This window comes from Rana temporaria, chromosome 13 (assembly GCF_905171775.1).
Source record: "Rana temporaria chromosome 13, aRanTem1.1, whole genome shotgun sequence".
NCBI lineage: Eukaryota > Metazoa > Chordata > Amphibia > Anura > Ranidae > Rana > Rana temporaria.
Window position 1 is genome coordinate 7,991,264 of NC_053501.1, and position 18,397 is coordinate 8,009,660.

The 18,397-nt window shown below is 47.2% G+C and overlaps 1 protein-coding gene across 1 annotated transcript in view; it reads right to left on the minus strand.

The window, feature by feature from the left end:
• The window catches only part of PTPN21 (protein tyrosine phosphatase non-receptor type 21), a 77,097-nt gene that overhangs the window by 36,729 nt on the left and 21,971 nt on the right, over positions 1-18,397 (minus strand). The window contains exons 2-5 of the mRNA XM_040333924.1: positions 16,580-16,856; positions 8,141-8,310; positions 3,219-3,316; positions 1,844-1,911 (exon numbers count right to left, since the gene is read on the minus strand). Of these exons, the coding sequence (XP_040189858.1) occupies positions 1,844-1,911; positions 3,219-3,316; positions 8,141-8,310; positions 16,580-16,759 (516 nt within the window). The 5' untranslated portion in view covers positions 16,760-16,856. The remainder of the gene's footprint in view (positions 1-1,843; positions 1,912-3,218; positions 3,317-8,140; positions 8,311-16,579; positions 16,857-18,397) is intronic.

Here is an 18,397-nt window from a genome sequence, read left to right on the forward strand (position 1 = left end):
CCTGCAAAGCTACTGGTGTTTTTTTATAGCTTTTTTTTAGCTTCAGTGTGCATGGAGCCTAACCCTTTTTGATGCCCTTTGGATGTGTTTTTGACACCGTTGGGAGGAGCATGCTGGCAGGTGACAGGCATTTCTATTCAGGAGGCTGCCGCTTTCCAAAGAAAAACATAAAGAGCCAGAGGGGGTCCTAGGTGCCTCTGATCAAGGACGACTTAATTTTTAGGCTCAAAATTAACACTTTTTTTTTGCAAAACAGGTGCATTTATATACTTATTTGCAAAATGGCAACAATAAAATTCCTTAAAAAAATGTTTTGTTGCGAGCTTAATAACAGTTTTTTTCTGTGATAACCAAACGCTCAAGGCCACAAACATTAGCAGGTAGAAACTTCTGACCCCCCTTGGGATTGTGCTTGGGAATAAGCCAGCTGTGCCATCATCAGACAGCAGAGCGGCATTCTTATCTTCTGTTATTCTATTGACCCGATATATTTAGGTTGGTATTTCTCCAACAGACCTCCCTTTGTTGTTTCCTTTCTCTTATCTCACCAGGCAGTGCGTTTGCTCTTCATGGCTTAACAAGTAAAACGTGAAAAAAAAAATCTTGGATGCGTATATATATATATTTTATGTTCATGGCAGGCGAGGTTTTTTTTTTTTATTTTATTTTTTTATTTTTTTTAGCTTTGAGGGTCGTAGCTCGGCGACCTCAAATTTAGGGAGTAGGTAGCCAAAGTTCTACCCCACCACTGGTCAAAGTGGGGCTCCTGGCACCCATGATTCTGGGAGATACGGGGCTCCTTGGCAAGCCTGTCAGAAGCTACATACAGAGTGGCCAGTTTAAAGTGGTTGTAAACCCTTGGGGACAAGTTACACCTACAGGTAAGCCTAGATTGTACCTGTAGGTGCTTGCAATATCTCCGAGACTTACACGATCCTGACCCCTTACCACATGATCAGCTCTCACGTTTACTCTATACTAGTGGGCAGAGGCGTTGCTAGGCAGGTGCGGGCCGCACCCGGATGACACCCGTGGATAGCGGCACCACCAACACCACCCGCTTCCCTGTGCTTCGCGCCACGGCTGTGTCTCTCAGCAGAGCGGAACAAAGCCGCCGCCGCCCCCCTCCTCTCTGTTTACAGCCACAGAGGAGGAGGAGCCCGCACTCGAGGGACACACCACGGTGTGCATCTGCTGTTCTGAGGTAAGGGGGGCAAGAAGCCAATGCTTTCAACGTGAACGTAAATGACGCCCAGCCCTATTCGAACGACTTACTCAAACAACGTAAAATTGTCAAAATTCGACGCGGGAACGACGTCCATGCTTAACATTGGTACGCCTCATATAGCAGGGGTAACTTTACGCCGGGAAAAGCCTAACATAAACGGCGTATCTGTACTGCGTCGGCCGGGCGTATGTTCGCGAATTGGCGTATCTAGCTGATTTCTAGGCGTAAATCAGCGTACGCGCCCCTAGCGGCCAGCGTAAATATGCAGTTAATATACTTACGCTGGTCGTATCTTAGTGAAATTTTGGCGTATCCGATTCTTTGAATCAGGCGCCAAGATACGACGGCTCGGACTCAGAGTTCTGACGGCGTATCTGGAGATACGCCGGCGTAACTCGTACGAGAATCCGGGCCCAAGTAAGGAGGGAGCGGGATAAAACACACTTCTTCAATGGCTCAACAAGTGTCTTGTCTATTGGACGGCGATCTGCTCAATCCGCAGGGCGGACCGCAAGCAAAATGCGGTGCAGTAAAGTGGAACAAAACAAACGAGATGGACTTGTGGTTTTCCTCAATCTGTATGGCGCAGAGAGAGTTAACAACGACAGTGCTTACCACAGGAAAAAGAGCGTATCGCTGCAGGAAATCCTGTGATTCATACTGGTCATAGTCTCCAAAATCAGCTGTAAAAAAAAAAAAAAGAAAAAAAAAAAACATAAGTCACCAATCATCAGAGGGTACAAAGCATGGAAACTGCTCAGGGTGTTATTCACACGAGTCATATCTCTAATTTATTCCATCTCCACCCTGCAACTCCAAAACCACCGACAAGGCGATGCTGAACATGGGGTGTAGCTACTTAACTCGCAGAAATATTCCGTACAATTCTATACCAGAAAGATAAGAAATACCTACTAGTAGCAAAAAAAGTGGTCACTATGGAATATGTTTGTTTATCTATACGGAGGGGGGTGATGACGCATACACACCATCGGAATTTCTGACAACAAAACCGTGGAATTTTTTTCCGACGCAATGTTGGCTCAAACTTGTGTTGCATACACGCGGTCACACAAATGTTGTCGAAAATTACACACAAATTACCCGACGTGCATTGCGCTAAATGACGTCGCACCGACGTCATTTGCTTAGACGTTAACGTAAATGGCGTCCAGCGCCATTCACGGACGTCTTACGCAAACGATGTAGATTTTTTAAATTTCGACGCGGGAACGACGGCCATACTTAACATTGGTTGCCCCTCATAATAGCAGGGGCAACTTTACGCGTCGGAAAGGCTAAGGAAACTACGTAAATTCTCTGCGTCGAGCGCGCGTACGTTCGGGAATCGCCGTAATTTGCTAATTTACATAAGCGACGGGGGAAACGACGTCCGCGACACCTAGCGGCGGGAAACAAAATTGCATTTTAGATCTGACAGCGTAAGAGCCTTACGCCTGTCAGATCTAATGGGTATCTATGCGGAACTGATTCTAAGAATCAGTCGCATAGATACCCGGGGCCAGATGAGGAGTTATGACGGCGCAAATGGTGTTGCGCCGTCGTAACGCCTTTGAGAATCTGGCCCTATAAATTTTGCGCAAACCAATCGATAAATGCTTATTGCATTTTTTTTTACCAAAAATAGGTAGAAGAATACGCATCGGCCTAAACTGAGGGGAAAAAAGTTTTTTTATATATATATATATTTTTTTATATAGCAAAAAGTAAAAAATATTGCATTTTCTTTCAAAATTGTCGCTCTATTTTTGTTTATAGCGCAAAAAATAAAAAACCGCAGAGGTGATAAAATACCACCAAAAGAAAGCTCTATTTGTGGGGAAAAAAGGACGCCAATTTTTTTTAGGGAGCCACGTCGCACAATTGTCAGTTAAAATGACGCAGTGCCGAATCGCAAAAAGGGGCCTAGTCCTTTACCTGCATATTGGTTAAAATGTACATTGGAAAACAAGCCACGATCATCACTCACCTTGCACAGCCAGACCAGCCAGCTGAATGGCTTGCTCCAGAGTACAGGGGATCTTCCCCTCCAGGATGTCCTTTTTCAGCTGCAGGTAATACTGGTATCTGCCAGAACAGAAGAACACTCATGAAAGATACCATAGTGCTTTATTTATTAAAACTGGAGAGTGCAAAATCTGGTGCAGCTCTGCAAAGAAACCAATCAGCTTCCAGGTTAAAAGAAGCTGAAGTTAGAAGCTGATTGGCCAACATGTACAGCTTGCACCACATTCCGAGTGCGCCATGTTTTAGTATATCTACCCCAATGTGTCACAAAGCATGTTTCCATCGATTATTATTATTATTCTGGAAATATGTAGAACCCCTTGTTCACTTTATAAGTCTAGCAAGGTCCGGGACCTCTAAAGGATTAATGGAGACCTCCAGAGTCAGGGACAGCTGACATCCTTCCATGTAGAGTGGTTACAAGGCATGGTGGGTGTAATGCAAAATAGATTGATTGATGCCGGACAGTTCTTGAATGCAAATGTCTCTTAAACAGAACTGTAGGAGAGAGGGTTGGGGCCAGGACATCCTTAAAGGAGAAGTCCAGCCTGAGCTTTTTAGGCTGGGCTTCTCCTAAGGGTCACAGGAGTGCAATTCGTCACTACCATCAGTCGGGGCAGCGTGTCATCATGATTTCCAAGTCGGGAACCGCCAGCTGCCCTGATTGATGGCAGTCTCGGCGGCTCAACGAGCCGCTGAGACCGCCTCTCCCCGCCCCTCCATGGATCAGCGCTCCAATGAGTGTGGAGAAGCAGAGAGAAAAGAGGCTGACTGAAAGTCAGCCTCTTTCCTCTCGGGGATCTGTGAGAACCGAGGCATCGGCGACGTTCGGTGGCTCGGTTCTCAGTGAAGAGACGGTGGGGAACAGATCGAGCATCGGTCTGATGCTTCATCCACCGAGGTAAGTATGAATCTAAAAAATAAAAAAATATTTAAACCATACTTCACTTTTAAGTAGATGCAATGTTAATTGGTAGACTCCAAGACTTCTATAGGTAGACAGCCATGCAGGGAAAGGCATCCAGCTAGACACCACATCTGTATGAGAAGGACCGCGGTCTCCTATTGTATCAGTCTTGTAAAGCCTCGTACACACGATAGGTTAACCAGAGGACAACGGTCTGAAGGACCGTTGTCATAGGTTAACCGCTGAAGCTAACTGACGGTCTGTCACGCCTACACACCATAGGTTAAATAACCGATCGTGTCAGAACGCGGTGACGTAAAACACAACGACGTGCTGAAAAAAACGAAGTTAAATGCTTCCAAGCGGTTTTGACCTATCGGTTACCAATCCATAGGTTAATTTTAAAGCAAGTTGGCTTTTTTTTAACCTATGGTTAAATAACCTATGGGGCCCACACACGATCGGTTTTGACCGATGAAAACGGTCCTTCAGACCATTGTCCTCTGGTTAACCTATCGTGTGTACGAGGCTTAACAGTTTCTAACAAAGACTGCAACAAACTTCTTCACTTCTTCTACAATCGTCTATTGTAGAACTTCACTTAGTTGAGCTCCCAGTCTCTTTCACTAGACTAACAGATCCACTCGCCACTGGATCTCCTGAGCTCTTCCATGTCCCTGCTGGGTCCATAGCTAGGCACTCACAGATGCTTATCAAGCGTCAAATACGCTGACCTGCTCGGTCCCTGGCTTGGCACACAATAATGCTTTGCAAGCGTCACCTCCACTGGCTGGGTCCCTGACTTGGCACTTGGTGAAGTTTCCCAATTATTCACCATCCCCGGTTGGCGAGAATACTGCTCTGGTACTGGCTTCAGCTACTCACGGTGGTCCCTGGTAACAAGGTGGACGGTACCTTTGTGGCGACAGCTTCCCCTCTACCTCCGACGACGACGGGTTCACCAGCTGGCAGAACCGTTACTTCTGTTTGGACTGCAAGCCCGCAGTAACAACCCTACATTGCTCTCTGGGTAGGCCCTCAGACAGCCTAGCAGCCAGATGTCCCCGGGATAGGCCTTAAAGCGGAGGTTCACCCTAAAAAACAACTATGAACCATGCCATCCAGCATACTAGCGTCAGCTACAGTATGCCTTTATTTATTTTTTTGCGCTGTACTTGGTTTAATCCATTAGTTTCGTTTCAGACTCCCGCGGGGAGTAGGCGTTCCTATGAAGAGGGGAACATGATTGACGTCCGGCTATGGCGCGTCACGCGTTCTGAAAATAGCCGGAGTAGGACTCATCTCTTCACGGCGCTATACGGCGCCTGCGCACAGACTAGGAGCTGACTGCGCAGACGCCGTATAGCTCCGAGTCCGATTTCGGCTATTTCCGGAACGCGTGACACGCCATAGCCGGCCGTCAATCATGTTCCCCTCTTCATAGGAACGCCTACTTTTTTTTTTTAGGGTGAACCCCCGCTTTAAAGGGGTTGTAAAGGTAAATGTTTTTTCACCTTAATGCATAGAATGCAAGTCTGAGTATTAGCAGCCCCTCCAGCCCGGGGCAATACGACACCCGTCCACCCAGACGGGCGTCCAGGTGGCACAGAACCCCAATCACTTGACTCCACCCAAATAAATAGGTTCTACCAGCAGGCCAAGGGACTCAAGAAAATCCCTGCCCATTGGCTGAGACACCCCATTCATTCCTAATCTGTCCTTGCAATGCCCTTGTCTTATCCAATGTCACCCGATACCCGCCCACCTAGTGACAAAAGAGAGAAGTGCAGGAATTCCAGAATTAGGGCGAAATCAATTGACCTCCTGACAATTGGCCAAGGAAACTACCCACTTGGCAAATAAATGTAATAGCAACCCTGCCTAACATTAGGGTGCTACATCAGGTTGGCTGTTCCAAGTGCTCCGATTGTGGTCAGGTCCAGGTGGTCCTTTCCATCTCCTTTGGAGATGTTCTAAGCTGGTACAATAATGTGAAGGTATTGTGTAAAAGTTTTACGTAAGATTTAAAACAAATAAATGTAATCCATATAAGTATATTTTAGGATGTTTAGAAGTTTCAGAAAGTTTAGTGACTATAAGCTTAGGGCTTAGTAGGTCATTGTTTAGCGACAGGATGTTAATGAACCTCGCCCATCCACAGGACGTCAGGGAAGTGAAGATCGGCAGTAGACCCAAAATTTGAAAAAAAAAAAAAAAAAAAACTTAGTTGACTAAATGGGGAGGTGAGAGAGATTTTGAACAGAGTTACAAATATTTGGACACAATGTCTCCATGATGCGTTTGTGTACAATCTATGGTATGTCGGTATGCGAGTATAACTTGTTAGAGAAGAAAATAGGAGAAAACGAGAGGAGAGATAAAAGGGGGTCTTTATTCTATTTTAGGTTCTAATGCCTCATACACACGATCGGAATTTCCAATGGAAAAAGTCAGAGGGAATTTTTTCATCGGATATTCCGACCGTGTGTGTGCCCCATCTGAGTTTTTCCATCGGAAATCCTGACGGACTTCAAAAAAAGGAGAACGCCTAGGGGGAGATGCTCTCTTTTTTGTATAAAAAAGGAGAACGTGTTCTCTTTTTTCCCCGATGAAAAACATTTCTAAATCGGAAATTCCGATCGTCTGTATGGAACTCTGACAGAGAAAAAAAAAACACGCATGCTCAGAATCAAGTCGACGCATGCTCGGAAGCATTGAACTTCATTTTTCTCGGCTCGAGTTTATTCCGACGGGAGTTCCGATCGTGTGTACCGGCAGGGCCGCTGATAGAAATCGTGGGGCCCTGTACAGATTTCCTGACAGCGCAACAAAATTATTAGCAGACACAAATACAACATAGACAAAAACAAAATCAGAGAAGTGCCCAGGGGCGGACTGACAACTCATGGGGCCCCTGGGCAATATGAGACTATGAGGTCCCCAAGCAAAAAGAAAAGATTATGGGGCCCCCAGGCAATTGGAGATTATGGGGCCCCCAGGCAATTGGAGATTATGGGGCCCCCAGGCAATTGGAGATTATGGGGCCCCCAGGCAATTGGAGATTATGGGGCCCCCAGGCAATTGGAGATTATGGGGCCCCCAGGCAATTGGAGATTATGGGGCCACACAGTATACACACATACAGTATACACAGAATATACACATACACACACAGTATACATACATACAGAATACACACACACAGTATACATACAGAATACACACACACTGAAAAGGTACTGGGATTTTTTTTAAAACAGTTTTTTACATACTGTCCCTGGTTTTACTGAGGCTGGCAACCCTAATGAGGCCCCCTAGTGGCATGGGGCCCTCAGGCACTGCCCGAATGGTCAGTCCGCCCCTGGAAGTGCCTCTAAGTGCAGTAAGACTTTAGGCTCTGCGCCTAAAAGCTCCTTTACAAATACAACAAAACTCACACAATTCCTGCTAAATCTAAAAGATAAAACTGAGTTAATAAAAAATAAAGTTGGAGATCTTGGATCAAAGAGTCACAAGGAGGGGGATTAGTGAGGGACGACCGTCTTTCTCAGCAGATAAAAGCTGACAGCAGGGAGATGGGGGAGAGACCAGCTTTCAGCCGCTGAAGGAAGAGTTTTGCAATTGTCGTCCATCACTAATCCTCCCTGTGTGGGCCCCCCTGCGTGCTCGGGCCCCCTACAAGAGGACTGGTGCCCCCCCCCCTATCAGCGGCCCTGGTTTCAGTGCATCAGGCACACCCGAAACTGCAGAGGAGGATCTGAACGCAAATACTGGACTGGAGGAGTCCCAAGAGATGCACAACAGGCCTCGATTCCTTGGCAGCTAGGTGACCACCATACCAAAGAGTTGTAAGAGCGCTAGGAGAGCCTTGTACACATTTGTAATTCAAACTGTTGGTTACCAATGGATTTACTGTGATATGATTAAAAAACTATGTTGTTTCTATAAACATAAGAAAGATGTTGCCTTGCCCTCACCTTGTGATCTCCTGCTGCAGTTGGGAGACAGACGGCACATAGTACACCACTCCGAAGTACACGGTCGGCTCCAAGGCATATTTGTCCAGCTGTTTCTTCAGCGGTTTCTCCAGGTCCACCCAGCGCTGCTGGTTCTGTTTGTTGTAGTACCACAGGCTGAAGTACGTCACCTGAGAACAGGAAGCAATAAGGAGGTCATCACTCCTGACAGCGCACCTCCTGTGTGCACAACTACAGCGCATCCGGAAAGTATTCACAGCGCTTCACTTTTTCCACGTCTTGTTATGTTACAGCCTTATTCTAAAATGGACTAAATTTGTTATTTTCCTCAAAATTGCTTTAAATCTCTGCAAATTTATAAATAAAAATAAATAATATTATTATTATTATTATTATTATTATTATTATTAATAATAATAATAATAATAATATTGATGATGATGATGATGATGATAATAATAATAACAACAACATCATATACAGCTTAAAGGGGTTGTAAAGGTTTGTTTTTTTATTTTCGAAATAGGTTCCTTCAAGCTAGTGCATTATTGGTTCGCTTACCTTTTCCTTCCATTTCCCTTCTAAATGTTTTTTTTTCCTTTGTCAGAGTTTCTCACTTCCTGTTCCTCCTCAGTAAACTTGCCACCATCATCTATGGGGGTTTGTCAGCGTGCTCGCCCCCTCCCTTGGGACTACACCCCTGCGGGGAGACGCTGTTAACAAGGGATGTAGTCCCAAGCACACTGACTAACCCCCAGCCAGAACGGCTCGGATGATGGGGGGCAAGCTTACTGAAGAAAAACAGGAAGTGAGAAATTCAGACAAAGAAAAAAAACATTTAGAAGGGAAATTGAAGGAAAAGGTAAGTGAACCAACAATGCACTAGCTTAAAGAGGAAGTAAACCCTCAAACATTAAAAAAAAAAAAAAAAAAAAACCCTGCAAGAGAAAGTCATAATGTCATAATTCATAATGAGCAGTATGCAATATGCATAGCCCCTGAAGTTCTCTTCGGTCCCCTCCGCCACTGCCATGTCTCCTCCAATCCTCTTCTGCTGTGACTGACCGGAGAGGCGATGACGTCACTCCCGCGCATGCGCAGGATTACGTTATTAACCCCCCCCCCATTATCCCATTCACAAAAACGGCACACTTAGTGGGCCTGCGCCATTGTCTACGTAGACATCAGTGCAGTCCTTACTGCAAATATCTCCTTTGCCAGTTTTGGGGCTTTTGATCTTTTCTGGTCTATATTATACAAAATATATCACGGTCCGGGTCACACCACCTGTCCTCTCTGCTCCTTCATACATCACATACAGAGTATTAATGCTAAACATGTTGAGACTTGCCTGCTACAGGGTCTCAGATCTTAACAAATATCCATCTGTCTGCTTGCCAAGAGTTCACCTCCTCTTATTCCTCCGTACAAGGCCAAATTGCTGCACTACAACATACCGTAGCCTCTTCTATGACCCCCATGGGGAACCTACAGCCTCAGGTATGTCTATGAATAAGGTCAGCTAATTGGAGAACTCTGGGAAGTCTGCTGAATGCCTTTGCAGAAGTTTGTGCTGCTCAGTCCCTTTTTTTTTTATTTATTTATTTATTTATTTATTTACTTTTAAAGTGTATTTTCTTTTGTGCGTGTACTCGAGAGAGGAGCCGGACTGCAGGAGTTGGGAGTAGGCAGGCCTCCCCCAGAGGCCATCTGCCACCTTTCTCCATGCCCCGGGTGGCAATGGCGGGTGTGTGAGGGGGTCCTCCCACACAGCCCGCCCTACCTGCTCCGCTTTGAAGCCCAACGGGGCAGAGGGACTCCCTATAAGGGAGTGAGAGGATCTAGCCCGCTCAACCAGCCCTGTTAGTCCTTCGCCTCTCTTTTTAGAGACCGCATGGTCAAAGTGCGTGCATGTTAACCCAATTTCGAGTGCGTGTAAGTGTGGTGGTTTTTGTGGGAGGGGGGGTGGGCATACTAAGCGCAAGCTTACCTCGCATAGCACACCCACCGGGAGCCGGGCTGAGACCACCAAACTCAATTCACATGTAGCTGAGACCGGGATCCAAACCTCTAGCTACAGAGGTGAATGGCTTGTCAGCGCAGTGCCAATCGCGTTGAGCCACCGCAGCTCCCCTGCTCAGTCCCTTTTCACACGGGTGAAATGATCAGGTCTACCTACCAGTTTTTTAGGTGGACCCAATCAAACCATTCATTGCCCTCTATGGAGAGGAGGATGTCAACAGATAGGTGCCTGTTGACACCCAGGAACATCAAATCCGATCAACTAAAAACATCTGGCAGATCGGATCGGATGGCAGATGGAAATGGACATCCAAGGAGACTAGATGAAGGGGAATTATTGGCCTCTGGACCGCCATGACTACCTTTACCCTCTTGTTAACAGTCAATTTTTTATCAACAATGAACAATTATGGACTCCTAAGATGCCCACCTGCAAACTCTTGCCGATTTTACTTGAATTTCCCAGTTGGGGAGGTCATTGCCCCTTGGTAGGCCAGTACTACTCATTACAGCATTCAGCACCTAACTAGGGTCGCCACCTTTTCTTCAAGTCAAACCCGAACACTTTAGCGGTGCAAGGCAATTTTATTATTTTTTTCTAATATAAACTATACATATATTTTGCAATTAAATAACATTTCTAATCATATGAAGATAATCACAAGAGTCCCCCTTTACATCAGAGTCCACAGAGTTCCCCTTTTACATCTGAATCTACAGAGTTCCCTTACATTGTAAGGGGGGACTCTGCTGACTCTGATGTAAGGGAGAACTCTGGGGGCTCTAACATAAGGGATGCTCTGGGAACCCTGATTTAAGGGGGAACACTGAGAATTCTGATGTACAGAGAGGACTCTGATGTAAGGGGGAACACTGTGGCCTCCGGTGTAAAGGGAAACTCTGATGTAAGAGGTGCTCTGAGAACCCCGATTTACCTTAATGTACTCACTCAGAGGCAGGAAAGAGAAGGGGGGTGGGGGGAGACTTCGATCACAAACAGGAATGGATGGTGAGCTCACTAACCCCTTGGCAGTCAGCGCCTCTCATCCAGATGTATCTGAGGCAGCTGGACTTCAAATTTCTGGCCCCCCACTTCCCTTTTCTGAGTCACAGCACTGGGAATTGGAGTGTGGGCAGACACAGAGGGGTAGGGGCGGAAGGAAGAGGAGCAGATCAAGCCCTCTTTCCTCTCCCATCTGTATGGGGGGGGGTGGGGGGACTGTTAGTGTTGGCTGTTTCAGGCAGTTTGAAACCCGGACACATGATTCCAGACCCAAACTGTCCGGGTGAATCCCGAACTGGTGGCAACCATACACCTAACATCTACTTTTTTTGTTCTGGGATAATAACATCATGCTTTTCAGGAGGCTGTGGGGCAATCTATACCACCTTGTGCAGTGCATGACGATAGGGGACAGATTGCAAGAATCATGAAGAGTTAGCCACCCCTCTGATGATGTCAGAAGAGAGGATTGCAGTGCCAGACTCTGCAGGTGGAATAGAAACAGCAGATTCCACCAGCCAACTCTGCATTCACAGGGTGCGAGTATTCTTCTTTATATCACCTTCAAAAGAAGTGCATTGATCATGTTGTTTTTTTTATGGTATCATTTTCAGCGTGTGTTCAAACATTATGTAGCATGGCACAGGTTAATGCATGTCCTCTGTCTGTAGTGCGAGACCTGACACTTCCTATGAACAAATTACATCCCACAATCCCTGGGTCTCCCAGTCTAATGCTGGTGCAGGTGAGAGCTACACAGTAATCAGATCTGACACAGACACAAGCAGGCGGAGCATTCACAGATATCACCATGCCGTTATTCATCACATCAACACGCCCATATTTGTGATGCAACAGAGAGATATTGAACACCGAGTCACCTGGAACAGGAAGTTGTCTTGGCCCCTTAGCACCCAAGAACCAGCTAGCTGAAACAATACATGGACATAGGGAATCAATCATCCAAGGCACTACAAACTGCAGGGACAACACGTGAGCCAATCATTACAAAGGTAAAGCAAAACACCACAAGGACTAGAACTACACTGATACCTATGTAGCGCAAGAGCATGTTGTCCCATTTCCTCTCCCTTTGATCACATGCAGCCAAGCATATAGCATTTTCTCACATTCTGGCAATAGCTCAAAGATCAGTCTAGGGGTTCTTGTTTTGTCTACTGTCTACATCCTGGCTTCCTCCCAGACTTCTGCCCCAAGGGCAGTTCCCCTTCACAGGGGGTCTTCTCCTGCAGGACTGGAGCCAGGAACACTGACTGCCACCCAGGCCTCAGACTACTTATGGGCTCTCCCTCTACCTTCTGGGCACACCTCCCCAGTGATTAGCTGGTATTCCATAAATATTCAGGCTGCCTCTTCTGCTCTCCTCCCACTTCACTTCTTTAAACCTCTAGAACAGGGGGTTCTAAACTTTCTACACAAGGGATCAGATTACTGTCCTTCAGACTTTGGGGGAGGGGGGGGGGTGGACTGTGGCCACCTGGAGTAAAAAATGTCCCAGCATGAGTTGGAGTAAGCTATGCCCCATCGTTGCCTTCATTGGGGGAGGAACTGAGCCCCACCGTTGGCATCAATGGGGGGGGGGGAACGGCGCCCCACCGTTGGCGTCAATGGGCGGGGAGGAACAGCGCCCCACCGTTGGCGTCAATGGGCGGGGAGGAGGAACTGCGCCCCACCGTTGGCGTCAATGGGCGGGGAGGAGGAACTGCGCCCCACCGTTGGCGTCAATGGGCAGGGAGGAGGAACTGCGCCCCACCGTTGGCGTCAATGGGCAGGGAGGAGGAACTGCGCCCCACCGTTGGCGTCAATGGGCAGGGAGGAGGAACTGCGCCCCACCGTTGGCGTCAATGGGCGGGGAGGAGGAACTGCGCCCCACCGTTGGTGTCAATGGGGGGGAGGAGGATCTGCGCCCCATCGTTGGCATCAATGGGGGGGAGGAACTGCGCCCCATCGTTGGCGTCAATGGGGGGGGGGGAGGAACTGCGCTCCACAGTTGGTTTCATTGGCAGGAATTATGCTCCATCGTTTGTGTCACTGGGAGGAATTGTGTCCCATCATTGGGATCCTTGGGCCCCATCATTGGTGTCTTTAGCAGGAATTATGCCCCTTCATAGGTGTCAGTGAATGAAATAGAGCCCCAAGGGCCAGATAGAAGCAAGCAAAGGGCCACACCTGGCCCCTAAGCCGCAGTCTGGGAGAAGTAGCAGAACAGCAGCCTGTGAAACACCGAGCAGCCCTAAGCAATCAACCCCTGCTCCACTGTTCTAAGAGGAGCTAAACTAAATTCACCTAGCAGCCTAGGAGGGCGCAACATCTAGTTAAAACCAAAAGACATTTGAAAGTGTACATTTCATTTAGAGACAACCCAGCAGACATGGTAAGGGGGGGGGATATATATGGGGGGAGTGAAGTTTCCTTTTTATTAGAGCAGCACGCCACTTGGCACTATTTTTCTACGCTCAGGGAACTGCGCATCGTACGAGGGCTTCACCACTTTATTTATAAAAGCCGTGTCGTTCTTTTCCTGCAGCCGCCCCCGCACTGCTCTGGCATACCCCGACGTGCGCTCCTCGGTGACACAGGCACCCAGGAATGATGTGAAGACACATTTAGCCATTCTTGCGCTAAGACCGGCATGCCAATCCACTGCCCAAGCTACGTTAGTCATCAACCACCGGTGGGGGGGGGCACCATGAATCACATAAACCCACATCGGCCCGATATAAAGCAGCGGACCCAGGAATAGCAGCTCTTCAAATCGGTCGCCTTCCATTCTCTTTTCGGCGGAGGACAATGAGCCCATTGTGACATCACAGCGAAGAAGAGCCATCACAATACTACGGCAAAGAATTTGCTTAGGACTACACAGCTTTCCAGGTTGGCTGCGGTCCAGGGCGCCCGGCTCGCTCACTGCCCAGGAATGCGTTGCACAATAAAAGCTCTCTGCATACCAGTCATTTTTTTGTTTCTGCAACTTGCTGAGTAGGTGGCCCAGATGTGTTTGTTTGTCAGCCGCGGCCGCTGGGAAAACAAAAAGCGCCAGAAAGCCTTTGGGGCGCGCACGGCTGTCAAACGAGACGGCCTGTGGTGTGTCAGGTGCTCAGATATTCAGGTGTTGGCAGAGGGACCTTTTGCGGGTGAATTCCTGAGATTCCAGACTTTGCTGTTATCTGAATAGTTTCAGTGAAACCATCGAGTCACCTCTGCAGATAGTAAGAGGCAAGTACACATAGTCAACACTACTACAGAGCAGAGACTTCAGCCCCGGACCATTTTGCTGGTCGCCGACCGGGCCACTTTTTGCGATTCGGCACTGCGTCGCTTTAACGGACAATTGCGCGGTTGTGCGACGTGGCTCCCAAACAAAAATCGGCGTCCTTTTTCCCCCCCCACAAATAGATCTTTCTTTTGGTGGTATTTGATCACCTCTGCGGTTTTTAATTTTTGCGCTATAAAAACAAAAATAGAGCGACAATTTGGAAAAAAAAAAAATATGAATATTTTTTACTATAATAAATATCCCCCAAAAATATATAAAAAAAAAGTTTTTTTCCCTCAATTTAGGCTCCATTCACATCTAGGCAGACAAATTTGCGGCGTTTTGTCCCGCGAATTGCGGCGACAAATAGCGGCGTGATTGTCCGCCTAGATGTGCCCCTCTATGGAGATGGTTCCCGAACGCCGAAAGCCGCCTGAAAAAAAAGGTCCGGGACCTTTTTTCAGGCGGCAGGCGTACGGCGTGGAGATGTGAACCATCTCCATAGAGGGCAATGTCTTTTCATCCCTCTGGCGGCAGCGGCGTCGCACTACAGGCGACAAAACGCCTAGATGTGAATGGGGGCTTAGGCCGATACGTATTCTTCTACATATATTTTTCGTAAAAAAATAAATAAAAAAATAAATAAATAAAAAATAAAAAAAATCGCAATAAGCGTTTATTGATTGGTTTGCGCAAAAGTTATAGCGGGCCGGATTCACAGTCAGCGGCGTAAATGTAGGCGGGCGTAGCGTATCGTAGTTACGCTACGCCGCCGCAACTTGGAGAGGCAAGTGCTGTATTCACAAAGCACTTGCGTCTAAAGTTACGGCGGCGTAGCGTAATTTTGCCGGCGTAAGCGCGCCTAAATCAAATGAGGAACAGGGGGGCGTGTTTTATGTAAACTAAATCATGACCCCACGTAAATTACGCTTTTTCGAATGGCCCATGCGCGCATGCTCAGTATCATTACGCCCCCCAAATGCCTAGTCAACGTGAACGTAACTTGCGTCCAGCCCCATTCACGGACGACTTACGCAAACGACGTAAAACACGACGCTGTTCCGACGTCCATACCTAACATGACTTACCCCTGCTTTATGAGGGGTAACTTTACGCCGCTGTATGTCTTACGTAAACGACGTATCTTGCTATGCCGGGCGCACCTACGTTCGTGAATCGGGGTATCTAGCTCATTAGCATATTCAACGCGGGAAATCTACGGAAGCGCCACCTAGCGGCCAGCGTAAATATGCACCCTAAGATACGACGGTGTAAGAGACTTACGCCGCTCGTATCTTAGCCGAATTTATGCGTAACTGATTCTAAGAATCAGCCGCATAGATACGACGGCTCTCATTCGGACTTACGACGGCGTACATGGCGCTACGCCGTCGTGAGTCCTTTGAGAATCTGGGCCATCGCGTCTACAAAATAGGGGATAGTTTTATGTCATTTTTATTAATATTTTTTTTTTTAACTAGTAATGGCGGCGATCAGCGATTTTAATCGGTACTAAGACCTTATGGCGGACACTTCGGACACATTTTTGGGACCATTGGCATTTTTATAGCGATCAGTGCTATAAAAATGCAGCGATTACTGTAAAAATGCCACTGGCAGTGAAGGGGTTAACACTAGGGGGCGAGGAAGGGGGTTAATCATGTTCCCTGGGTGTGTTCTAACTGAAGGGGGGGTGGGACTGACTAGGGGAAATGACTGATCACTGTTCTTACATTGTATAAACAGACCATCCGTCACAGTGGCGACAACGGATGGGCACAGTGGCGACAACGGATGGGCACAGTGGCGACAACGGATGGGCACAGTGGCGACAACGGATGGGCACAGTGGCGACAACGGATGGGCACAGTGGCGACAATGGATGGGCACAGTGGCGACAATGGATGGGCACAGTGGCGACAATTGATGTTTTTTTTCCCCCGTTTGTTTGCGCCCCCCAAATATTTTGAGCACCAGCCGGCACTGGTTGGTGGGCTCTTGACATATGTGAGAAGGGGGAGGTACTCTGGACATCTTACAGATACAACCCCTGACCTGTATGTTATGTTATACGGTCTCCAATCTATATAATGCGACTGGTCATTGCATCATACTGTGACATCAGCAACGCACTCACCTCTCGGAGCTCCAGCCTCTGCGCCACCGCCTCCAGGCACTCCTGCCCCGAGCTCTCCACCGACAAGGTAAACTCCACAAACTCATTATTAAGCAGCTGGATCCGCGCCACCAGGCAACTTTTACTGGACACCGTGTACCTCCGCGTCCGCTTCAACTTCAGTCCGAACGGAAGCGGCATTTTCCCAAAAGAGCAGATCAGCTGCGGACCTTACGAGGTCATCCAGCGGCCATTAAATAAAGGGAGAAGAAGCCGCACGTGGAGAACATTCAGGAGCCTAAAAAATAAAAAAAAGGGAGACACAAAGAACAAAACCATCAAAAAAATAAAAATAAAGCAGGGTTCTAAACTGGTGTAAATGCAAAATTATTACACACAATGGGCTAGATTCAGAAAGAATTTACGTCTGCGTATCCATTGATACGCTGCGTAAATTCAAAGCTGTGCCGGCGTATGTTTTTCTATATTCAGAAAGCAAGATACGCCGAAATTAGGCTAAGATCCGACTGGCGTAAGTCTCTTACGCCGTCGTATCTTAGGGTGCAAATTTACGCTGGCCGCTAGGTGGCGCTTCCATCGATTTACGCGAGGAATATGCCAATTAGGTAGATACGCCGATTCAGAAACGTACGTCCGCCCGGCGCATTTTTTTGCGTCGTTTACGTTAGGCTTTTTTCCGAAAACAACGTTTTATTTATAATCAAAAGTAACAGTCGTACAATCATACTAGCATTTGTACATGAATTTTAGCATGAAAAATGGGACATTTAACATTTCCGGATTCAGTAGTGGAGTGTTTGCGTTAGGCTTTTTCCGGCGTAAAGTTACCCCTGCTATATGAGGCGTATCCTATGTTAAGTATGGACGTCGTTCCCGCGTCGAATTTTGAAAATTTTACGTCGTTTGCGTAAGTCGTTCGAGAATAGGGCTGTACGTAAGTTCCGTTCACGTCTAAAGCACTGACGATTTGCGGCGTAATTTTGAGCTTGCGCACTGGGATTCTTTCACGAACGGCGTTCATAAAAAACGTCAAATACGTGGGGTCACAATTAATTTAATTTAAATAAAACACGCCCACATCATCCACATTTGAATTAGGCGGGCTTACGCCCGGACCACATACGCTACGCCGTTGTAACTTAGGGCGCAAGTTCTTTATGAATACGGAACTTGCGCCCTAATTTACGGCAGCGTAACGTATCTGAGATATGTTACGCCCGCAGAAAATTACGCCGGGCTATCTGAATCTAGCCCAAAGTCATGTGAACCTGAACAATATGGCGCCCACCATACACGCATACAATCTGAATTTAACCACAACTATATAATATGAATATCTACTTAAAATGTCTAATCAATCTTTATCCAGGACGGCTGTTGCCACTATATAGTTGATAGATCTAAAAGAGAATGAAAGAAAAAACTAAAACCGTGCCAATGAAGAATTCTCCCACTACCAGATATTGTATTCCAGCACCTGGAGCTGTCAAAATGCCTGAACAGTGCCTTCATCTGATTGGATGAGGCAGATATTGGGGCTGATCATTTTCCGGTCAATGGATGTCGGGAGAGAGGGTGCCAACAACAGGGTCACCGATGGCTCAAATTTCAACCAGCCCGCGTAGCGTTACGCCGATTCACAAAGGCAGTTACGCTGAAAAAAATAGGCTTCCTCCACCGACGTAACTTGATTGCGGCGGCGTAGAATTGTGTGCAATATAACTTTGGCCGCTAGGGGCGCTTCCGTTGTTGTCGGCGTAGAATATGCTAATTTCCTAGATACGCCGATTCACAAACGTACGTGTGCCCGGCGTTAGT